At 37.4% G+C, this 24,972-nt stretch overlaps 1 protein-coding gene across 1 annotated transcript; it reads right to left on the reverse strand.

Moving 5' to 3' along the window:
• Positions 1-10,585: 10,585 nt before the first annotated feature.
• On the reverse strand, positions 10,586-13,673 carry dand5 (DAN domain family, member 5). The gene is made up of 2 exons (XM_038292426.1): positions 13,049-13,673; positions 10,586-11,220 (listed from the first exon to the last, which is right to left on the reverse strand). The coding sequence occupies exons 1-2, from the start codon at positions 13,532-13,534 to the stop codon at positions 10,921-10,923; spliced, it is 786 nt and encodes a 261-aa protein (XP_038148354.1). The 5' UTR covers positions 13,535-13,673; the 3' UTR covers positions 10,586-10,920.
• Positions 13,674-24,972: the final 11,299 nt, after the last annotated feature.

Raw genomic sequence — 24,972 nt, forward strand, 5'->3', positions numbered from 1 at the left:
TAGCCTATGTGGTCGTCCTCACGTTATCTGTCATTGGCTTGGGCTATAGTGTAAAACTTTCAGAATCAGAATCAGGTTTATTGCCATTGTTAGTGAAGGAGTTCACAAACTAGGAATTTTTTGTGGTACAATCGTGCAACATGAAACATAATATGGAATAGGTAAATAAAATTATAAAAATATCTAAAAACTGTGGGTATACGTCATGCAATAAAATAGACTAATATATACACTTAAGATAAAAAATATGGATACAAAATATAAAAAGTAAAATAGCATCTTACAAGGAGACAACTAGTTTATCAGGTGACTAGTTGGCAAAAATGCTTGTTTGGTGCTGCTGAATGAGACATTTTAATGCACAACAAAATGATTTAGCTTGATCTGTATATTACCTGGCTAATGGGGCACGGGAGAAGCAGCCTGTCAGCGACCGTTCCTGCTATCTGAAGATGCTACTGAACTGCTATGATGCTGCGCATCTGGCATGCCCTGCGGGCGACCGCGCGAGATCACGTGACAAAGGAAGAGAGAGAGGGTCGTTTGTGTGCAAGTAGGTGGCTCATTTCGGGGCATTGTTTCAGTCGTTATTAATGGCTCAGGTTTTCAAAAGATCATTTCAAAACCGACCTCAGTAAAATCTTATTAATAATAATAATAATAATAATAATAATAAAAAAACGAGTTTCAAAAGGGCATTTTCTTTGATAAAGGGCAAACTTCCTAGTGCTTTAGCACCACCTAGTGTCTATGTGTGCACGCCCCTGCCCCCAAGGATAAATTGAGGGGCTTCAAATACAGCACAAGCAACCAGTGAACAAAAATGTAAAATCTGTTTTATTGTCTTATTCTCCTTTTTTTAATTGCACTTGCATTTATATGAAACAACACAATGTAAATGTTATACATGAAGTCTAACTCAGCTCCTACTTTTCTTGTTCATATGTTCAGATCTGTGGCTACTTGTGGTACTTGAGCCTAATTGCCTTGCCTAGGGACAAATGTGGCGGTGGATGAAGCTAGATTTGAATCTGCAACTTTCTATACAACAATTACATGTTATTACTGGACTTAAAGAATCTACTGCTACCATCTTGCCAGATGGCACAGCACACCTTTAGGGGTCCAGGGGAGTCCTTGCACCAATGACTAAGCAATGTTTTCATCAGCAGAAGAAGGATTAACACAATATTTTTCAAGTGTTAATAATATTTTGTGTTACCAGTCTATCATCCATTATTAAATGTGAATGAAAGTTCAACATCTCAGGAAATGACTCATGCACCGCAGGACCATGAAGAGTGCAAAACTTACGGTCGACATCAAAGTCTTTTCTCCCCCAAAATTATGATGAGATCCTGGAAAAGTGTCTGTGCTGCCACGCCAGCAACAAATCCAGGCACATCGTCTGTCGGTCTGAGATTCCAAGTTCTGAAAGAACACCAAGACACCAGAGATTCATATGTTTGCCTTTTCAGAAATTTTGATAAATCTAACCAGGCCTGGTAGCCAAAGTTGTGTCTCCAACTTGGCTCGGAAAGGCCTTTCCCACTGCTGGAATTTTGTTGAGTGTGCATTTTGACATTGAAATCCTATGGAAGTCCTGTGACCGCAAGAAAGCAATGTGCATGGTCATAATCAAGGTTTCACGGGAGCTTGTGGATTTTTTTGGTATAAAAAACACTTTGAAGATACAGCTTTGCAGAGTGACTGCTTCTTTTATGGACTGTATGTGACTGCCTCCTCTATGCAGCAACCCCCCTCCTCCACATTTTTGCCCCTCTTCCATCAGGGCTGCATCAGAACCCCCCCCCCTTGCCCACTTCATCCAAAAACCATGTGTGGCATGTCATTTCAACTCCCTCTACACTGAAGAAGGGCCCCTAACAAAACAAAACAATTATCTCTACCCTCGTTAGGACCTGGCTTGCATCCCCTCTCCCACTCAAACCTCACTCTTCCTCCTGCCCGACGGCCCCTTCACTCTCTCCCTTCTCTAGCTGTCTGTGTGACAATAAGTTGAGCCGAGAGTCTCTTAAGTGCTTCTCGAGTGGAGCGTTTAGCTGATTTCAGGCTTCATGTTTCTTTTAGATGCCTCGGAAGGAGCAGCGGCACAGGACAGTTGTGGCAAAGCGGGGAGGGTGAGCTGCCTATGAGAAAGAGATAAAGGGGAAGCAAGAGAGGAAATATAGAGGAAGGGATGAATGCATGCTCAGCAGTGGCATGAGCTGGGCACTGTTTTTCTGTTGGTGAAGAGGATGGGGAATGGATGGCTTGGCAGAGGAAGAGTGGGCAGGATTCACCATGCCAGCTCTTAATTATTTTAATTGGAGTCATTAGCTAAGTGAGCTTGAGAGACATCACCTGCATGGCACGCCGAACCGCACCTGCCATAGTGACATTGCTATTATCATCACACCCCAGCAGAGGTTTTGCTTGCTTGCTACACAGCCACATTAATGTTGCCATATTTTCACTAGCAAGCACAAAGAACAATCACATGAACAACATAGGCAGACAGACGGATGAACAAATTTCAAGTTTATATAATAAGAGCTAAAATTAGGCAAGTGCATATACTACATAAAAAGGCAAAGAGGACTTTCCCTAATTTCTTAACATTAAAAACCTTGATCTATTTCAGTTTTTTCAGGATTACCCCCATACTTCTGTTTTCTAAATCCTACAATAATGAAACTGAAGGTTTTAGAGAATCTTCACTTCTTCTAGGGAGGATTGTTGATAGAGTTTTCACTGTAGTTTGCCAAAGTTTCTGCCCATTCCACAGGATAAAGCTGATCTAGCACAGTTTCTTCAGCCCACCTATCTCACACTAACAGTTTAAGCTCCGGTTTACTTTAAAAAAACAACCCATGGAATTTACCCAAAAAAGTGAAAGCAACAATTCACACTTAGTTTGATTGAGTAACTTCACTAAATTTTTATCATTGAGGTGTATCTAATTTCAATAGCCATGACACACCAAGATATTTTGGTATTGGGTGATTAAAAGTTTCCACATTTGTATAGATAAAATTAATAATCCTAAACTTAGAGACTTTCAGTTAAAATGGCCTCAGGCTTGGATTAAACTAATGTCCTTTGTGTGCTACAAACTATGCCACCTTTTAGGGCTGCAAATTTAGTCTGAATCGAAATTGTTGAGATTGTGGGACAGATATGTTGTAATACAGATATAACAACTTTTATGATGATTTATATACAGTGAGATTTAAGGAGCTAAATTTTAACATTCCATCGTTACCTTGTTGCAAGGTTGTCTTGTTCTGAATGTTTTATTTATGATAGTATTTCCTAGCACACACATTGCACATTGCGATGGCCAAAATCTTTAGGTACATATTTTTTTACAAATTTTAATGTTGCATTTTATACCCTTGACAGCTAGGTAGGATTTATCCATTATAATCTAGTTATTTGCTAAGTAATATATAAAGGCAATTTTAGATGATTTTCTAAGATTGAATTTCACTAAAATCCTGAACTTAGTTTATTCTTTTCCTGTCTGCGCTGTCAAATCGTGTCATTTTGAGTCCAACTTTTGAGACAAAATTTCTGCACAGTGAACCTAGGAAAGGTTTTAACTCCTACTGATTAAGGCTTGCTAATGTAAACATCAGAGATGGGAAGTAACGAAGTACAAATACTTCGTTACTGTACTCAAGTAGATTTTTCTGATATTTTTACTTTACTTTACTACTTATTTTTATGGCGACTTTTTACTTCTACTCCTTACATTTTTACACAAATATCTGTACTTTCTACTCCTTACATTTTAAAAAATTGGCTCCTTACTTTAGTTTTGAATCATTTCAATGGAGTTACCGTTATAATTTTTATTATTATTGGATGGGAATCTACGTTGCATTTGACGCACCACTACAAGATGAATAGACAGATTCGGCGGTATTCATTGGCGGCAAATCATTGCAGCTTGGTGGCGGTGGCGTTAGCATAGTAGCATGGACGACGAGATGATTGAAAATGAACACAACGGAGATCTAGTCCTATTGGCAGACATCCATTTAAAATGTAGGCAACGGCATGAAAAAAGTGGTTTCTACTTTTACTTTTATACTTTAAGTAAATTTACAAGCCTGTACTTTGTTACTTTTACTTGAGTGAAGAAGTTTAATCAGTACTTCCACTTTTACCAGAGTATTTTTTAACACAAGTATCTGTACTTTTACTCAAGTACGGAAAGTGAGTACTTTTGCCATCTCTGGTAAACATTAAGAAACATTATGTGATTTAGCCCATAAATACTCTCAGCAAATTATGTGAAAACTCCTTGATAAAAAATTCTTGGACAGCATGAAGAGTTCAATGGCTGTGTTTCTTCTTCCTCATGTAGTGTGGTGTTGTCAGCTTGCTGTTTGTGCTGGAGTCGGCCAGAATGGGTGAGAGGTGAACTGTTGCTGACACTCTGGCAGGCAACTGATTTTCCATGCAGATCGTATATGGATCATATCTGCATCTAGTAAACCCAGCGTTTAGAGTGTGTTCATGAGACTGAGTTCAGGGCTCTGTGATGCCCTGTCAAGAACAGTCATTGTATTCAAATACAATTAGAAACATGAGATTTTTGGTCATGGTTCCAATCTCCTGCCTAGGATCTTTGTGCATGGAGTTTTCATTTTGTGCCCATACATCTGGAGGGTAGCCACACATGCCAGGTACTTCCTCCTACAGTCTAAAAGATGACCACTAGGGTTTTGGTGATTTTAAAATGCCCTTAGATGTGTATGTGAGTGTGCATGGTTGTTTTTGTGTTGCCATACTGAAGACCTGCCCAGGGAATACCCTGCCTATTCCACCTTAGACTGCTGGAAATAGGCACCAGTCCCTGCTGACTCCAACAGACAAGGGGTAGAAGATGGATTGCTGGACATTCAAGTGGATGTATAGATTAAGCACATTTAAGAGATTCCCTTGAACTGTAGCTTCCCATGTGATATCACGAGGTGCCACCTCATCACAATATTCTTTCCCAACAATGTAAGCTACTTAATGAATAGCAACAGACCGTCCTGCAGCAGCGCACACATCCAAAGCCACCAATTATGCGAATTTATGGCAAAACTCTGTCATTTTTATTTCATCAAACCACAAGATCTTTCTCCATAAATTAAAGTCTTTGAGTGTATTCAGAAACTTTGTTGTTCCTTCTGTGTGTTTTTGGAAGGTTTCTACCTCACTGTGTGGCCTATTAGCAGATCTGTTACCAGCCTCCATAGCTTTAGCGAGTATCTCCATGAGGTCTGTAACTTGAAAAGAGAAAATCCTTAGCAAAAAGGAGGGATTTGGAGTTAATGTTAGATTTCACTTTGGTTTTTATTTTTCGTTTAAAGACTGCTTTGATTATTTCTCTTCCTTCGCCACAAAGACAAACCTTTTTTTGCAAATTCATGGTTTTGTCAAAAAAAAAAATGTTTCAAAAATACTTTTAGGAACTACAGATTCTTCCACTTATATATTTTATTTATAAACAGCTTGTAAACATCAATAAAACCTTTTACAGCTTCTTGGTCAATTAACCAATTCTTGTTGTGATAGCTTTATGTTCTGCATCATTTGCAACCTTATTTAAAAGACTGCTTCTTTTTAGTCTGACTTTCTTGTATATCTCAAAGATAAATAAAACTGAGACATACAGTATTCATCTACTGAAAAAAAAAATGTAACTAGAGTAATAAGCTCTCTGTCCAAATGCCTGGAGCCTGAGGGGGTTATGTACACATGCAGATCTACAGTACTTACTGTGTATCTACTTTTCTGCTTTGCTCTAGTTGCCAGTGCTAATTCAGCAAACATTTGAATCACACAACTAAGAAAAGTATGTAGAGTGTATATTATCTCTCTTTTTTTTCTCCAAGCCTTTGGTGTTGTACTGGCAGAGTTGTAATGCTAACTGTAGCAGGGTTTCACCCAGTGACAAACTTTGATGTTTATAGGGCTATACCTATCTTTGTTCTCTCCAACACCCAGCAGACAGCCTGGCAGGTGGGCTGGCAGCCAGGCAGAATGGCAGTAGGCTGGCAGGCTAAGCCCCGGGGCACAATCTCTAGCAGAGCCAACTCTGACCAGCTGGTCCAGGCTAACACTGCACAGTGAGTATGTACCACCAAATCAGAGGGGAGGTAGATGTTAGCCATGAAACAGACAACCTCTCACCAAGAGCCTGACACCTACTGCAGAAGACCTGTCCTGGTGGGATTCAGGTGAGAACACGGTATCTTGCTTGTGATTTGACAGGTTTTCGGTGATGTTTGCAAGTATTCATCCTGGCGTAACCCTGCTTTGCCCTGCAGGCTGGGGCCATATCTGCTGTCCGCTCTCATCCATGGCATCATAACTCTATCTGAGCTCTTGGTGGCCGAGGAGGAGATAGAGAGTCTCAGTCCTCAAACACTGCTCAGCTGCTTAGGTAGCTTAGAGCTGTTTAGAGGACCCAATCTTAGATTTAAAGATTTAAACAAGAATGGACAGGCAGGAAAAGCCGTTTTAAGAATCCAGTTGTCCAGCATGATGACTGTTCTCTTTTTAGCATGAACCCATAGTTACATAAAAAATGCCCCCATAGTACATCAAAAATATACACCTTGATGCAAGTGATCTTATCCAAGGGGTTCCATCCCATGCATCTCTCCGCCATCTCCACGTCTGACGGTTAAAAGGCTTACACACACACAGTGAAAGAGCAGGCAGCTCTTTGTGCGTCTTAAAGCGCTAACTAGGCCACTTAGCACCCTGTGACGCTGATCTGATCCCCGAGGCGCTGAACTTGGCAGCGAGCCTTCCTTCTTTTGCTCCTTCCTCTCCCCTCGCCATGGGAACCAGGCCATCCTTAATGACACAGGAGGGCTCTGCCGGATCCCACAATGTGAAGGGGGCTAACATCTGTCTTAGCTAAGTGGTGCACTCTGTTCTGCACCTTGTTTGTTCAATCAGGGACCATCATTTCTTCTTGTGCAACTTCCTTCTCCTTTCTCTGCATTGACCCCCACCCCCCTCCCCCAACAGGCACACAAATAAAGCTCACATTAGAGGTGAACTCGCCATTGTCTTCTTTGCATCATCATTGCAGACAAATAGGCTAGAGAGTGATTGCTAATTCAGTTCTCCATTACTGGGATATTATTCACAGCACTGCCACTGTGAGAAATGAGACCTGAGGGGGAAGAAATCCCTGCAACCTCTCATCCTTCTGCATATTTAGAAGACATACAAGTGCCTGATTAAAAGAGGCCTCTAATTCTTCACCGTTAAGACCTGGGCAAATATTTGCCCCATCAATCTTGGAAAATATAGCCATCAACCCGAGATGGTAATCACATGCTAATGGAATCTACAGGAGTCAATGTGAACCCCCTGTAGCGCACTGAATGCTTTCGCTTTCTCAGAAAACCCACGTGAATGCAAATGGCCATCCAAAGCCGCTATTCTGACAGTGTGCCAAGGCAACCTAAAGAGGCTCATTCTTTATGTTCCTCTGGGAATGTATGTTGGGATGTGTGGGATGAGTTCACGTTACCAGACCCAGGTGCCAGGATATAAATGAATAATAGGTTTTATGGGCCTTAACTGGAAAAAAAAAGCGCTTATACACACATATAATCACACATGCGTGCCTGCTCGAGTGCATCTGTGGTGAAGGATGTTCAAATTCCCACAACCACTCTGAAAGACATCGGGCATGAGAATAGGTGGCGCCTATACATAATTCAGGAGTCCATGCTGAAACAATTATGTTTACTTACTGCTAAGTACCCGTGATCAACATCTTCTTTGCTCCAGTCTGGTGCTTTCAGATGTGAGTGCTGTATGCAAAAAGTTGGTGGAACAAGGCTTTTCAATAAAATATACAGGCTGACACTTGAATGCTTTAATATGAGAGTGAAGCTGGGGGAGGGAGGTTCAAAAACAACAAATGCTTTTTGTGTTTTCACTGGCATGCAAAATAAATTGCACTTGTAAACCTAACAGCAGCAATGGGTGGAAACCAATTAGCACGACTAAGCAAGAGGTAAGTGGTTGAAGAGGACATTGTAATGACATCATTACACATCTCACATTATTTCACATTATATTAATCTAAACACACTTTTAAAGTGCAGTGGGAAATGGGTTCAGAATGGTTAGCGGCATCAAGACCCAGTTAAGCCCAAAATGTCTGGTTCATAATTATTTTCATTAAACTAAGTAGGTTGTTTTCGAGAGATTAAATGTGTCTCATTTTTTTTTTTTTTAAGTTAATTACTTTAGGATCTAGTGGTATTCATTTTGGGGATTTTCCATAATTCTGCAAACAGGAAATGGGATTAAAGAAAGGTGGAAGACATGCGGAAAAGGTCACCAGGTCAAGACTCAAACCTGTCCAGAACTGAAGCTTCTGCACATGGGTAGCCACCGCTGCACCAATTATTCTCAGATTTTAATCTATTCAAAACATTTTTTTTTATTAATATAGAAAATCAGAATTAGCAATCAAACCCTTCAAGTAACAGCCAGGTAGCTGTCTGCCTTTTTCAAGTGGGGTTTGATAGTTTGGTGACAAGCTCCAAGTCAAAGTTGGAAGACCTCTGTGCCATCAACCTAATCTTTAGGTCCTGCTACAGATTCTATGTCAGATTAAAGCAAGGGCTCTGGCTGGGCCCCTCTAAAAAAACCCAAATTTATTTCCAGTCAGAAAAATTAAAGCTTACATCAAACAAAAATCTGCTATGAGTATAAATCATTTCTGGCTTAAATGTAAACTGAGAAAAAAAAGTTTCACTAACAGTTCCCACCGTTTAAAGATCCTTTAAGTGATGCCAGAGAAAATGTTGGAAGTTGGACGCCTCACAGAACAACCCAGTGCTGTTCCTTCCCAGCAGCACACTGGATCAGACGCCCGAAGAAAGCTACTTCAGTTCAGGTCTTCTTGACTTTTTAGCAGCAGGGAAACATTTCTAGTCGTCATTATGTTGACTCTGCATGGTCGCCCATCACTCTGTGAAAGGTAGCACTGATTTACTGTTAGTTTTCAAGCTAATGTGACTGACTACTTAACTACCTATTATCAACTTATTATTGTTACTTCATAAAGGAAAGAATAGCAAAATTGTATAACTTTTGCACAATAAGTACTTCAACATATTGTACATTTTTACTCAAGCTAATGTATCCAGTAATTAGTATAGAATAAATGCAATAATTAGTATGCTGTGTTTTTTCTGTCACTAGTTTATTAAGAATCTATTTTACCATGGTGTCCTGTCCAAAATGGCAACAGGTCAAAGCATTGATATAATTCAACACACATTTTACCCACTGTAAAACACACAAGGTCCTTAAAAAAAACTGTCTAATTAGTTGTGCATCAATCCAACCAAACAAAATGACAGACCAAAAACTGGAGAGTTTTAAAATGAAGGTATGCCAGTGGTTCAAGATATCAACATAGCAGATTAAACAAAAACAATTATGCAGCATATGAGGATTGTGAGTTTTGTAGTCTGTTTCGTAGCCAACAGTCTAGAGCCTTAAAGGTATAGTGGAAGATTTTCACAATTTTTTAAGAAAAAAGGCACATGCTCAACCCTGCTCAACCCTTTACCCACTCCCACTCCTCTATTAAACACGTGCGAGAGCGTGTACAAGCCCATTTCTCCTCATGCATGCTCTGTTTTAAAGTTGCTGTTTGCAACGCACATACAAGCTTACTTTCCATAAGAAGGTGTGCAGTTTTTCCACTATGTCAGACTCACTATAGGTAAGTGAAAATGGGGACGAGCAAATAGGACGGCCTTAGGTAAACATATCACCAGAATGATTGACAATTAGGAGGACCACTTATTTTGATGAAAAGAACATCCTCCACCTTTAAGTTTGAACATCTTAATGGAATTTCTAATATTCAATATTCCATATTAATAATCTCTGGGGTCTGGTGAAAAAAAAAATCAGTCACAGATTAAAAATCTTAGCTTCATTTTAGTTTATTCTTAGCTTCAGTTAGTTTTACCAACTTGTGTTTGAGACTTTAAGTAAAATGTTTATCAAGGTTTCTTGGTATTTGTATTCAGAGAGAATTTACTGTACAAGTTCATATGTTGAGAGAGTTGATGAGAGTTGGGGCAGATGGATGATTCAAAGACATTGAAATAGCAAATATCTAGCATTGAGATAAACTGCATAAAGACAAACAGAATTAATAACAATTCATGATAATATTTTTGATTTTTAATTATCATCTTAAAAAAGGTTAATCTTTCTATGGTAGAAGTTGGTTAGGATAATTTGAGACATAAATGGAATAAAAGCTTCTCAAGCACTGATCCCTGGAGGACACCTTTGGCTATACTATAGCTTCACAAAGGGATTTCTGTTGAAAAAATACATAGAGGGACAATCTATCAATCATTGCTGAGAAGCTTGGGCAGATCATGGGAAAAAGCTGAATGCTGTTCTCTGCCTAGATCTTTAATAAGATTATTTGATTACTTTTGAAGTTGATTGCATATTTTGTTCTTTACAAAACCAATTGAAAAAATGTGCATAACTTAGAATATTGTTCCTTTTCTTTTAAACATAAAACATATATAAGTATACGGCCATCTTGTTATTACTAAAGCTTATAATACTGTTCATACCTCATTTAAACATCTTATTCATTTTAAAACAAAAACTGCATGACCAAAGTAGGCCATTTGTCAACATCAAAACATTTCACTCTGAATAAGACATTCAGACTTTTCTAAAGAAAACACGTAGCTTCACATAAAATGTGAACCTAAATATCACAGGTTTTGATTCACAGTTGATGAAATACAAACCCCACATGAACAACAGTTATCTGGTGTCATTATCAGTAAAACCAGGGATCAGTATATTGTCTGTTTGATAGCTGGGACCCAGTTACAGGTGAGTGTTAGCAGCAGCTTCAGTGCTTCTCTCTTCCCGGCCCGTCTCACATTTGCACTCCTCCACCAGCAGCACTCTCTTCTCCCGGACTTTGGCTCCGCAGCGCAGAGGCACAGTGACAGTCTGAGCTTTGAAAGGGGCACAGCGGGAGCAGGGGGCCCGTCGGCGGAAGGCCCCCGTACCGGGGCTCAGATCAGCAAACTCCCCCTCGGATGGGACAAAGAGGGAGCTGCACTGGCCGAAGCACAGCTTGTTGTGAACTGTCACTGTTTGGCAACCATCTGCCGTCACATGCTGGGCAGAGGACAGAGATAAACACAGCACAGGCTTTATTAATAAAACACACACTGCTGAAAAGGTGACTCTTCATCTCAAAGTATTTGTTTCTGCATAAAGATTTAAAATGAAAGCCTTTGGATCCAGGCTCATATGAATAATCAAGGTTATTTATATTCAAACATTAAAACTTATGTTTGGATTGTTTTAATTCACAGGCTCTGCCACATCAGATAGATCCATTTATTTACATAGTTTTATTTCTTTATTTCCAATGATTTATAGAGACCCAGATTCAGTTACTTAATCCTCTTCAAGCTGCAGCTTTTCCTGTTGTTTCTGAAAAAGAAAATCCTCCACATTTTTTTCCTCCACTTAACTTTTCATCTATAATTTTGCACCTAAGTTTTTGACTTTTGCCACACATTTAAATTTTGTAATGCTAACAGCCCTTTCCTTAAGAAACAGCAATCTGTCTGTGGTCATTTTGATTTCAGTCGTGTTGGTTAACTTAATTCTACCATATTTTTACTTGAGTACATTCGCTATAGATATAGGGTGAATAACATTTTACCCCTTCTTACTAACTTTTACCTCTTAGCCCTTTGTTTAGAAGAAGGAAGGTTGCTCCTGTGTTGAAGTTTTTTGGTTTATTTTTTTGTTGTTGTTTTTTGGAGTGGGTGGTTGATTAAGGGAAATAATCATGTAGTCCTCAAGGTCAATCAATCAATCAATCAAACAAAAACTGCGCTTTAGGGGAAACAAAAGGGTTACAGCGGCACTTGTTTAATTTGAAATGTCTGAATACACTATGTTTGATTTGACTACTGATTATCATGATCAATAACATAGATTTATTTGATAATAGTATTTGATCTGACTAAAACAGCATCAGAAACGTGTGGTTTAAAGGTTTGTGGTGGTTTTAAAATGTTCCTTACTCTCAAAAAGTAAAAAAAAAAGATAGATCAGCATTACTTTTTTGGAAGCACAGGTCTAAAAAAGCAAAAACAAACAGAAGAAATATCATTCTGATTTATTCATCCAGTAAAAAAAAATGTTGTAAGAAAACTAAATGCACATTTAAATGACTTAGCAGCCAACATGATATATATATATATATATATATATATATATATATATATATATATATATATATATATATATATATATATATATATATATATATATATACATATTACAATTTAAGAATTCTAAGGTAGAAAAACTATATAAAGAAATGTAAATACGGTCATTTGTTTTTGTAAGTGAGATTGATTAGGTTTAATGTTTCTGTTCCTTCTTAAGGAGCGTAAAAAGATGTTTTATGAAAGATTAACATTTGTCACACAACACATGGTAGTTAAATAAAACCTATAACAATTTCTAACCCTCTCCTGCTTTAGACGATCCCTGCATCAATAAAACTGAATCTAATCAGGTTTCATCATCTATCAGCAGTTTTGTTTTAATATTAGGATTATCTTATGGGGAAACTACTTTTTTTTAATGCTCTTTTTTTTAGTAATGGAAAAAAATGTTTTTTGATGCAGAAAGTCTGAATAAGACAGAATTAGCTCTGCTCTATGCAGCCCCATGTGGACAGCCTACAAATTTAGTAGTCATTTTTGTGGCTTCTGTTGCTTTTATAGGGTGTATTACTTGTCTGCAGACCAAATTTCACTTTATAATTTCTAATACTGTAACTGAATTCAGGGTGTTCTTCAGCTGCAAGCCAAAGTAATCTATATAATGAAGATAACTATTTTTTTAAGTACCTTATATGGAAAACAAAATACAAGAGCAGACCATTGAAAGTGTTATTTTAAAAAAAAGTGCTTCTTACCTGAGTAAAAGGCACCGCAGTGCAGGTCTGCTTCGGATCGTTCAGGTTAACAGGCAGCGACACCTTCCCTCCTTTATTCATGACCCTCTGCCACATCTGCAATCCTTGTTTCTTCTTCAGATCTGTCTCCAAAGGCCTTTTAGGACGCAGTTGGTGTAGTGGACTTACAGCTTCCTTGAGGGCTTTGGCAGGACCAGGACGCCCCCGAGACAGAAAGGCAGGGAAGGGCGATCTGGAAGCATGGGAAGGAGTTCCCCTGTGAGCAAAGCCTCTCCTGAAGAACCCTGAATTCACTAGGTTACGAGGGTCCAGCTGGACAACCTTCACTACTCCCTGGATAGCTTGGTCAACCTCAGCACCTGAAGATTCAAATTCATCTTTGGACTCCCTCAGACGAATACTGTAGGGAAACATAAGAGCTGAAGCTGTCCAGGTGGACATAATGACCAGGCTGCTGAGGAAAGCTATGGTCTGGCAAGCATTCATTGTTTGAAGAGTTAATGAGGCGATTAAAATAGAAAAATATCACTTAAAACTTTTGAATTAAATAAAACTTTAACAAACAAAACCAAATCTCAATATAGGAAATCGGTCGTTGGGTTGATGATGGTCCAAGGCTCCAAACGGCAGCCTTGCTGTCAGTGCTGTGCCGCTGGGGTGCAGGAAGCCTCCTTATGTAGGCGCCTGCAGCTTCTCACCTGCTTTTCAATGCAGGAAAGGTGTCGCAATTCCCACGCCGGAACAGACGTCGCACCAAGCTTCCACCTCTGGGCTGTGGTTACCACACAGAGAGGGCTGCTGTTTCAAGGTAAGTGTTAAAAAGAGCATCATAAAAAATGTCTGAACAGGGATTCAGGTGAGTGAATTTCAAAATGAAGAGACATGGACTGATTCTATAGATTCTAGTTTTTTATTTTAAGTTATCCAAACAAATTTAAACCACTGGATCAGAACATCAGCATTTCAGTAAATGTAAATATGTACAGAATCAAACCAACTCACTGAAATACTGTGAGTCGCAGGTGAGGCTGAAAATTTCTCCTTGTTGCTGAAAACGTCCAATTAAGCTAATACTAATGTGCATGACCCTATTAAGATCTTGGGTTTGGTGATGTAAAATAACACAACTGTGAACAAAATGTTTCACTTCTAACTTGATGCATAGTCTTAGAATTTATGTTAAAATCTTAAATAAATTTTCTGTATTCTTCAGATGACTCTACACATTCAGTCACTATCAGTTCTGCATGGATTAGCCAGTTCAGAACTTGATTTTTTTTCTTCTGGTGAATCCTTTCTATTGTAGATCTGGATGTCAACTTGAACTTACTGTAATGTTTATAGTCTGAATACGGTCTTAGGTACATTATCAACTTAGCAGCACTCTGAGTTGTTTCTAATTTTCTCTACTTCAACTAAAACAAAGTTTGTTTTGTCTATTTACCCTTTTTGGAGAAACACAACTTCTGTTCCTTCCATACTTCCCATATTTTTTCACTTCATGATAATTATCTTTATCCCTATAAAGCCCGATCCAAGAATAAAACAGAACAGAAATTTACTTTTTTTTGGGTTTGAAGTCCTTATTTGCCCTTTTAACAAAATATGTAAAAAGAAAAAACAGAAATACATTTTTGATATTAATAATTTATTACTATGCGATAAGTCAAGATTATTTTTTGTGTAGTCTTCTACTGGCTGTTATCAGGTATATCTGATTGTCTACAATAGGATTTTGAGCAAAGTTTTTACCATTAAATTATGCAAAAGGTGTCAGACGCAAAACATTTCAGAAACCGTATGTATCAAATATGATAGATTTGGCATTACAGGGTTAAGGAATATGTATAAAATACTGTGGAAATGCCAGAATATTTTTGACCTATAAGATCTCTTGGTAACACTTTACAATAGCAATCATTTATAAATGCTAAAGAGACAATTTATCAGTGATTAACAGTTTAGTAATGTTTGATATTCATTTATAAACTGCATTTAAACCATCTCTACAAGGTAAATTGATAATATTGCCCTGCCATGTTAGTTTAGCCCTAACCTTAACATTAGTGGAGTTCATACCTTAACAAATGATCTATTTACTTTTTATAAATGGTTTAGATGCAGTTTATAAATGAATCTGCTAATTATTAATAAAGGGTATTTATTAAAAATATATAAAATATTAACTATCCCTTTAAGCCTTTTGAAGGTGCAAGCCAGAATTTGAGTTAAACTGTTAAAATAAGAGAATTTTAGAAAACTATTGCTGATATGTTTATATATATTTTAAGTTAATACATTCGCTGTAATTTATTTCCTATGTGTACCCTGAACACTTAGTTAATTTGATAATTTTTGTGAATAGTTTGAATAATAGAGTGTGAATACTTTTAAGAACCACTGCAAAGCCTTTTCAAGATAATAAATATAATACATTAAACATTGTTTTTTTTATTTCTTTGAATTAACTAAAATCAATCACTGATTGCAAATTAGTTCAAAAGAAGCCCAGTTTACGCTGTGAATACTTGGAGGCTAAAGCTAGTTGTATGGGATTGGTGCTGTTAAACAATTAATCCGGCTTGGCAAGTGTTCCTGTTACCTTTCATTGTAAAACCATAATGAGTTTATGTTCCTTTTGCAAACAAGCCGTGTCCTGTTCATTTTCTCCCACCAGCAGCAGCGTCTGAGCCTCTTCAGTGACATCCCATCATTAGACCTCACTGCGCTCCGTCATCTATGACGTGATCACACGCCGGCTGATCAGCTGACAGTTTTATAATAAAAGGAGTGTTTGACGTTCTCATGTACAGAGATGAAGGCGAGAGGCACCGCTCTCTTCCTTTGTCCTCTGTTGTTTCCTGTTTCCTTTAATCAAAACTGACCTTTAGAATAAGAAACCTTTACAAACTATGGAAAATACTTTCCATCGTACTTTTTGTTGCAACTAAAAACCCAAAGAATGTGGTATGAATCTGCTTCCAGCCCATTTTACTTTTTTACTACTGATTTAAATCAAAACACCATCTTTGTTTTTATGTCTCAGAATAAATGTCATTGTCAAATTTACTTATACAGCACTTTAAAAACAGGTATAAAACTGCATCAAAGTGCTTTACAGGAAAGACAACAACATCAATTAAAAAACAGAATGTGAAACACTGCTTCAATTAAAAGCTGAAGAATAAAAATAAGTTTTAAGAAGCGATTTAAAATGACCCAGGCTGTGGGCGGATTTAATTTGAAGAGGTAAATGTTTCCACAGAATTGGAGCAACAACAGAGAAGGCCCGATCTCCTTTCCTCTTAAGTCGAGTCCAAGGAACTGTCAGTAATAGTTGATTATTAGAGCGTAGACTTCTCGACACAGACTGGAATTTTAAAAGGTCTCTAAGATAAGGAGGAGCTAATCCATTTAAGACTTAATAAGATATAAGAAATAGGTCTAAAAGATATAAGGGTATTTTTGCTACAGAAAATAGGTGAGCATCGTGAAGAGCAAGGAAAAACAGCAGACACAGATGGAAGCAAAACAGTAGCTCAGTATTTTACAACTGCATACCTGCAGTATCTGAGAAACAGCCAAGAGGCTCTCAGTAATCCTGGACAAAGATCTAGATGGATCATCGGTTCTAATAACTGGAGTGCAAAACATTTGGCCCTTATTGAACAGAGGTAAGAGGGAATGCATTGTTTAAGGAAAGCCATAGGAAGTCTTTTTTTCAGCTTGCCACAAGCTATGTGGATGTGAAGGAAATTTCTCACCTCAGAAGAGACTAAAACATTCTTTTAGAGTATGTGCAGAAAAATAACTAGTAGAACACATCAAACCTTAGAGCATCCCACAGCCAAATGTTGTAGTGGCAGTATGATGCTGTGGGGCTGCTTTTCTTTTGCAGCGACCGAGAGCCATTTAGAGTGGAGTTGGATGGACGTGATAAAATGAGACTGGGTTACAGTTCATCCTCCAGCAGGAAAGCAACCCTGAACAACCAGCCAGAGCTACAATGGGATCATCTGTTAGAGGAGCTTAGTCAGAGATAGTACTTAAATTCAGTATGTTCTCATGAATTTATGATTTTGCTAGCATTTAATTCACTGCCACCTAACCCGATACTGAGACAAAACCAGGCACTGATGTACGAATATTAGTGTACTGCAAACCTGTAAAGACATTTGACTGTAGCACCTAATTAGCAAGCTAACCAATAATGTTGCAGGTTGCATTGATGTTGCCTTAGTATTATGCTTTGGTGAACTAAAACTTAACATTGTCCAATAAATCTGGCCAGCTAAGAAATGACTAAGTTTAGATAAATATGGATTTAGCATTAGCTGCAAGTAGCTGAGTAGGACCAAAAGTAGAGGCTATGGACTTCCCTTACTAAAGTTTATTTATTTATTTTTTTTATGAAATAAGTATTTTCTGCATTTTTATAAGAAATTGTTTTTTCTGTCCTATTTTCATCTTCTTACTCTCTGCACATATAGTAGACTATAAGACACATGAGGCATCCTGGAAAGTAAACAACTTTTGTAGAGACAAGAGTTTTACACTAATTTGCAACAACAAAAAATAAGCTCCCATAGCTTTGATTTTAACTATATACTGTGACAAAATCCCAAAAGGGGAAAAAACTCAGTCCCTCTTGCAAAGTGGGCAGATTTCTACTCTGAAAGACTTGCAGGTCCAATTGCAGCAAAAGGAGATTCTGCAAAACATTATTTTTAACTTATAAAGTATCTTCCACTTTGTGTTCATCTACAGTTCTAAAGGTGAATTTTGTAAAAGTTATAAGAGGTGTGAAAAAGAAGCAAGACAATGTGTTTTTTCCACAATAATGGAAGTAAACAGAAATATCGTATCTATTTACAGCTGTGATTTCAAAACATAAAATCAGAGACAAAAAAGGAATCTCTATTTTTGGGGAAAGAAATGTGAAAGTAAAAAACATTTTAATTAAATGTAGCAGCCTGGTTTCTGTATAGGCAATATTAATTTACTCAATCAATTTACATCTTCCATTTTTTATTATCAGTGAAGATTTCAGTCTAATTTGTTTGAGCCTAATAAAGACAATTAACTGGGCTGCTGACCTGGATTTGTACCATTTTGAAAATTTGGTCACAGCCGCATGATTTCAAAGGCCAAACAGGGGCCCTGGGGCCGCACTTGAACGCCTCTGATTTATAAAAACCTAACTTTCTACCAAGCGAGAGTCCACTTGTTTTATATTGACTTTGATTGATTCTCTTCTACACATGATTTAACCAGTTTACCCACAAGAGGGCACTGTTTGCACACATTTCTCTCCTCTTTCCAGTCATAAGTGGCTCTGTGTGAACAAAACAGTCTGTTTCAGCAATTTTTTTTTTCAGTTACGGAAGATTAAAAACGTTTTTTTTCCTAAAAAATACTAGGAATGAGAAATTATCAAAACAAGACCATGCAATTAATAAAGGATAATAATGGGTACTGTAGGTTTTAAAAGAAAGATGTCAGGATTCATATTTTCTGCAAAGTGTATACTGAGCCCAGAGGCAGGGAGGAAAGCTTGGTAACAAGGTGACAAGGTGTTACCATGCCTTGTTTTCTTTTAGATTTACTGAGTTGATTCTGCACAACTTCCTGAAAGCTTGAACAGCCAATAAAGCCATATAAAAAGAACCATGGTGTTAACTGGGAACACAGAGCAGCTCAGAGACTAATAAGCCTGACCCTGGGAAGGAAGTGACACTTACGACTTTGGCTTTTGGAGAAACAATAAAGTTATACTCAGTGAGCCAACAGTTAGATCACTTTTACCAGAATAATTATAAATGATATGTAAATGATCTCATTCATTTGTGCTGGATATGATTGACACACTATGGACACTGTTTGATCAAAGTTTACAGTAAAATACATGACTGTCACAACAGGATGATCTCATACTAGTGATGAGATACAGTTAATGGATAACTTCCCTGACCAACTGTGTGTTTAGAGTATCTCTTATCTTATCTCCACTTCACTTCATGCAGCCAATGCCTGAGTTAGTTTGGAAAATATGTGCCAGAAGCAGATTTGATTGAGCAAAATCGCATCACAGACTTTATCTATGATTTACAACTAATAAAACAGATAGCGTGTTCTTAAAAGACTATGCCATTGGAAAGACCCAGATATCTAGAACACAACATGTGACAACGCCACCTTTCACAGTCAGGAGGGATTAAACGTAAATAACCAGACTCCAGTTAAACACACACACATGCCAGCATATGCTGTACCGGGTAATCAGCCGTGTCTAATGTAAATGGTAATGTATCTAAAGTAATTAACCTCACATGGCATCAAGTGAATTAAAAAGGCCTTCTGACCATGTGGCGAGACCATATTGATCAAATGCACCTATCCGTTCCTCTTGCAATTAAACAGATGTTCATTTATATCTCCCAATGCTGAGGCCCAGGCTCATGAGCTGTGCTGAGAGCACTAATCAGCTGCCACATGTGCAGCTATGTCAACACACAGGGCTCAGAGGGTTAATTAAAACAGGACCAGAAAATGATGCAGAAACGCAACATGCTGTTCTGGTGTTGCCTCTGTTTTTTACATTTTTCAATTGTTTTGTTTCCCACAGTTGTATGTAAGTATTTAGAATCAGCTAAGGTTCAGATTGAAGAAGCAGACCATAAAATTAGAAAATTAGTGTTACCTAGGGAAACCAAGGCTTAGGTATAGAGGTGAAAGTATATTGATATTAGGCAGAAAAAGTAAAAAAACAAATATGGTATAGGTACTTTTTAAATGTCAAAATTAATTCAGTCTTATTTTAAAAAATAATTAGAGACAAGTTAAGTCTGCTAAATTGAAAAATATCATGAACAACGTCAGCTCCGCAAAGATCCTGTTAAATTTGACCCCTTGACACCTAATGTTGCATATATGCAACAAACAGCTTTTATTACATAAACAGTCATTATAAGTTGTACATACTGTACCCCCAAAGCCAATTATTACTCATGCATTGTTTACCTGGGAACCTTTGGAAAGAACTTCTTTCTGGTATGACTGGTTCCTGGTTTGAGTTTTTATTGGAAGGATCCCCATTAGCTACAGCTATGCTGCAGCTATTCTTCCTGGGGTCCTGAAAAATATATACATTAAAAACAAAACAAAGAATACAACAAATAAATGAAAGGAAAAGAAAATACACAAACATGTATACAAATACATATACAATACATACACATATCAACATACATACATATATAATATACACAAATATAAAAACTCATTCTACACTTACACCTGTAAACATACCTAAACATACATATTCACACAGAAATATAAATAAATATAACATTCAGTTATATTATTTTGTTAGATGCTGTTTTACTTATAATTTACATTTATTGACATAATTAGCAAGCAGGATATGTTTTGGCAGATTATTCCATTCTTTCATATCTCTAAACACAACAGTATTTTTTATGGCATTTGTTCTCACTATGGATAAAGTGAAATTACCTTTAGTTACATTTCTAGTACTGTACTGGTGATTTTCTACACTGAAAGAAATATGCTTGAACAAAACAGAAGGAAATTTGAATTTGAAATATTTCTTATGAAAATTAACAACGAATAAAACAATCTATCATCAAACCAACAAACGTTGTGCATTAATATTATATTTCTCCTGTAGCTGCACCTGAGTGCTACACGAGCAGCTCTATTCTGTATAAGTTGTAATTTATTCATATATTCCCCTGTGGCATTTAACCAAACTGCTGGGCAATAGTCAAGGTATGTCAATATTAGTGCTTTCATTGCATAATTCCTGGTGGTGTACAGTACGTTATCATTGACTGTTAAAATTCAAATTACATCATACCTTAATTTTTTTGTATTTGGTGATTACTTAAAGGAAAAAAATACAGATTTTTTGTTTTTTTACATACATGCATACATGTTCATCTCATTTGTATGGATCTGTTTTTTGTATATGAAAAAGTTTATAAGCAAAGCTCATATTATTTCTTAATGATAATAACCAGTCACATCTTTTTCATGTATAATTCTATAATATATATATATATATATATATATATATATATATATATATATATATATATATATATATATATATATATATATATATATATATATATATATATATATATATATATACAGTATATATATATATTTTGTTATTATCTACAGGATTGGATTTCAGGATGAAGCATCCTGCCTCTGACCTAATGACTGGCCCCTCACCCACCAGGCAAGAACTCAATGGTGTCCTAAAAGTTCTGTTTAGTAGCCTAGAGTCAAGATAAGGAGAGTAACTGATCTAATCTAAATGACAGGTCCTTCATTTTTACTCACCCTTACTGTAACCTGAAAGTTATCGTTGGCATTGTAGGTGTGTCGCAACATAACATAACATCCGGCTAAAATTTTTGTACTTTTGCAAAAATAAGTCGTCTAATACTGCAGCACCATGACTGTTTTAAGAGCAGTGACAGGATTTTAGCTCTATATTCTTTTCCAGTATTTACAGTTCTGTGCAGACGGTTACAAACACTAATTAGTAGTATTAAATGTAATCTTGATTTTGGGTATAAAATTAGATGTTCTTTTCTAGAGCAATGATTATGCTTACGCTTATACTTTTACGAAAAAAAAAACTGTTGGGAAGACAACTTTCATTTTAGAAACTTTACTTTCTCGTAGGTCTGGAAGACTTGCTAAGATCCTCAAAACATTCCTAAGGCAAGGGTTAAAACTTTTTTTTTTTTTTTTTTTAAATAAAGCTTGTAGTTGTAAGAGTGGATCAGGTTATCCAGTGCTATTTCTATAGTTACAGAATGCAGCTATAGGCTTAGACTGCTGGAGGATATAGGGATTTTTCATCAATCTAATTCGTTCTATCTGTATTCTCTCAATCTACATTAGTTCAGCCTCTAACCTCTTATATTCTCTGCTTTTTTCACCATAGTAGCTTCATCTGTTCTCTTCCTGTTTTGCTGTGATATAGCCCAGAGATATAGATCAGCTGTGCTGCTGCCATCAACACCTTTTTTTTATAGAGATATTAGAGCTTTCTGTCCTGTTTTTTTGCATTGTAGCTCTGTTTCTCTGACTTTGACTAACGACTGTGTGACTCTGGACCTGGTTGACAGTTGCCGTTTTCTTTTTTTCTTTTTTTTTGGAACTTTATTGCCTTAAATGTGGGTTATCAAGCATTTAGCATCATACAGGGGAACAGAAAGAGGCAGGCAAACAAAAGATAAATAAACACAAAAAACAATAAATAATAATAAGAAGAATAAAACAGAAATTGGGTCTAGTCTGTCACACTGTAGAGGGTATAGCGCCTTTTGTATGTTATTGTCTTTTTGTATCTCTGCTTCTGTCTCCTCGAACCCCAGTCGGCCTCGGCAGATGGCCGCTCACATTGAGCCTGGTTCTGCTGGAGGTTTCTGTCTGTTAAAAGGGAGTTTTTCCTCTCCACTGTTGCTGGAAGCATGCTTATTGTGAGGGATTGCTGTTGAGTGGATGAGTAAATAATCTGGACTTCTTTAGATAGCAAACTTTGAACCAATCTGACAACATGATCTGGTTTAAATGTTTATGTGAAGTGCCTTGAGACGACATGTGTTGGAGCTAAATGAAAAAACTGAATTGAACTGAACATAAAAGTTTTTTTTAAGGTATTACTTATCATGAAACTTTCACCAGGTGTTGTTAGAAACCCAAGTGATCCATAGATAAAAATAAACCTAAAAAGACAAGCTCAGATGGGCACAGGAGAGAAATAGGGAACGCATACAGTGAGAGAGATGAAAAAGAGGAAAAGCCAAGACACCGGGCTGAAATCTGTCACTGATCAGAAAGCCATCCTGTACCTTGAAGGTGAAAAAATATCAGCTTGTTCAGTTGAAACTAATGGCCTCTAAAAAGATTTGTCAAATGTGTCCCACATGAGCATCTCAAATAGGGTAAAAGCAAAGATTTCCCTCAACATCTTCACAAACAACAACATCTTCACAAACTTAATGTTAGAAAACCTTGTGAGGGCATTGATTACAGAAGGATGTGAACCCTGTCGGGTCCATTAGCACATCATTCGACCATGAACCTCCCATGATCAGGTGCATCTTGCTTTCTTTTTGAGTGATTTCTTTTTGAGTGATTTCTTACTGAGTGTTGGAGTGCGACATACATGAGACTTCAGATGTTTCATCTGTGATAAACCAGGTTTAACAACTGTGTTTAACTGAGGAAGGAGATAAAAACAAACCCATTGATTGAACTTTATATCATTGCACAAGCAGTAGTTTCTGTTTATGTGTTCTTCTTCTTGTTGAAAGGCAATTCAACCTGGAGAGACTCACACAGAGATAAGCTGCGAATAGATAGATCAATTTATTATAATAGGTAACACAATCATATTCTTCAAAATATCTCTATCTAAGGAAAACCAGCTGATTGCATCGACTGATTGACTTGAATGCAATCCCTCACTCTGAGCATTTGTTTAGCGACAGTGGAGAGGAAAACTTCTTTCAACAGCAAGAAACCTCCAGCAGGGCCAGGCTAAGTGTCCATCTGCAGAGGCCCGCCGGGGTTCCAGGAGACGTATATATATATATATATATATATATATATATATATATATATATATATATATATATATATATATATATATATATATATACTGCCTGGCCAAAAAAAAAGTCACCACCAAAAAAAAAGGTCACTCACTCTAATACTTTGTTGGACCGCCTTTAGCTTTGATTACAGCACGCATTTGCTGTGGCATTGTTTCAATAAGCTTCTGCAATGTCAAAAGATTTATTTCCATCCAGTGTTGCATTCATTTTTCACCAAGATCTTGCATTGGTGATGGTAGAGTCTGACTGCTGCGCAAAGCCCTCTCTAGCACACCCCAAAGATTCTCAATGGGGATGTGTGAAAATGATGTGTCATGCTCCCTGAACCAGTCATTCAGTATATTCAGGTAGTCAGTTGATCTCCTTCTTTGAGCACATGCTTTTGCTGAACCTAGACCTGACCAACTGCAGCAACCCCAGATCATAACACCGCCCCCACAGGCTTGTACAGTAGGCACTAGGCATGGTGGGTGCATCACTTCACCTTCCTCTCTCCTTACCCTGATTGGCCCATCACTCTGGAACAGGGTCAATCTGGACTCATCAGACCACATGACCTTCTTCCATTGCTCCACTGTCCAATCTTTATGCTCCCTAGCAAATTGAAGCCTTTTTTTTCCGGTTAGCCTCACTGATTAGTGGTTTTCTTACAGCTACACAGCTGTTCAGTCCCAATCCCTTGAGTTCCCTTCGCATTGTGCGTGTGGAAATGCTCTTACTTTCAGTATTAAACATAGCCATGAGTTCTACAGTTGTTTTCCCTTTAATTTGATCTCACCACACGTTTAAGTGATCGCCGATCACAATCATTCAGGATTTTTTTCTTCCTTGAAGATCATGGGTCCCCACTATCCTTCCTGTTTTTAATGATGCGTTGGACAGTTCTTAACCCAGTGTTAGTAGTTTCTGTAATCTCTTTAGATGTTTTCTTTGCTTGATGCATGCCATTGATTTGACCCTTCTCAAACAGACTAACATCTTTTCCACGACCATGGGATGTGTCTTTCAACATGGTTGTTTAGGAAATGAGAAGCAAGTCATTGCACCAGTTGGGGTTAAATAACTTGTTGCCAGCTAAATGATAATTGCCCATGCAGTAATTATCCAATAGGAGGCTCGGACCTATTTGCTTATTTGAATCCAGGTGGCGACTTTTTTTTTTGGCCAGGGGTATATATATATATATATATATATATATGTTCAGGACAGCTACAAATACCTTGGGGTGCCACAGGCTAATGGAAACCACGAGGAGATGGC

The sequence above is a fragment of the Cyprinodon tularosa genome, unplaced genomic scaffold (assembly GCF_016077235.1).
Source record: "Cyprinodon tularosa strain WSP-4 unplaced genomic scaffold, ASM1607723v1 ctg312, whole genome shotgun sequence".
In the NCBI taxonomy this organism is placed as follows: Eukaryota; Metazoa; Chordata; class Actinopteri; order Cyprinodontiformes; family Cyprinodontidae; genus Cyprinodon; species Cyprinodon tularosa.

What these genes read in the sequence shown, in the direction of transcription:
- dand5 (XM_038292426.1), bottom strand. Translation starts at nt 13,534, where the DNA reads ATGAATGCTTGCCAGACCATAGCTTTCCTCAGCAGCCTGGTCATTATG. An exon ending in CTGCGGTGCCTTTTACTCAG is followed by an intron (nt 11,221 to 13,048) that starts GTAAGAAGCACT and finishes TCCTCTGCCCAG; the next exon opens with CATGTGACGGCAGATGGTTG.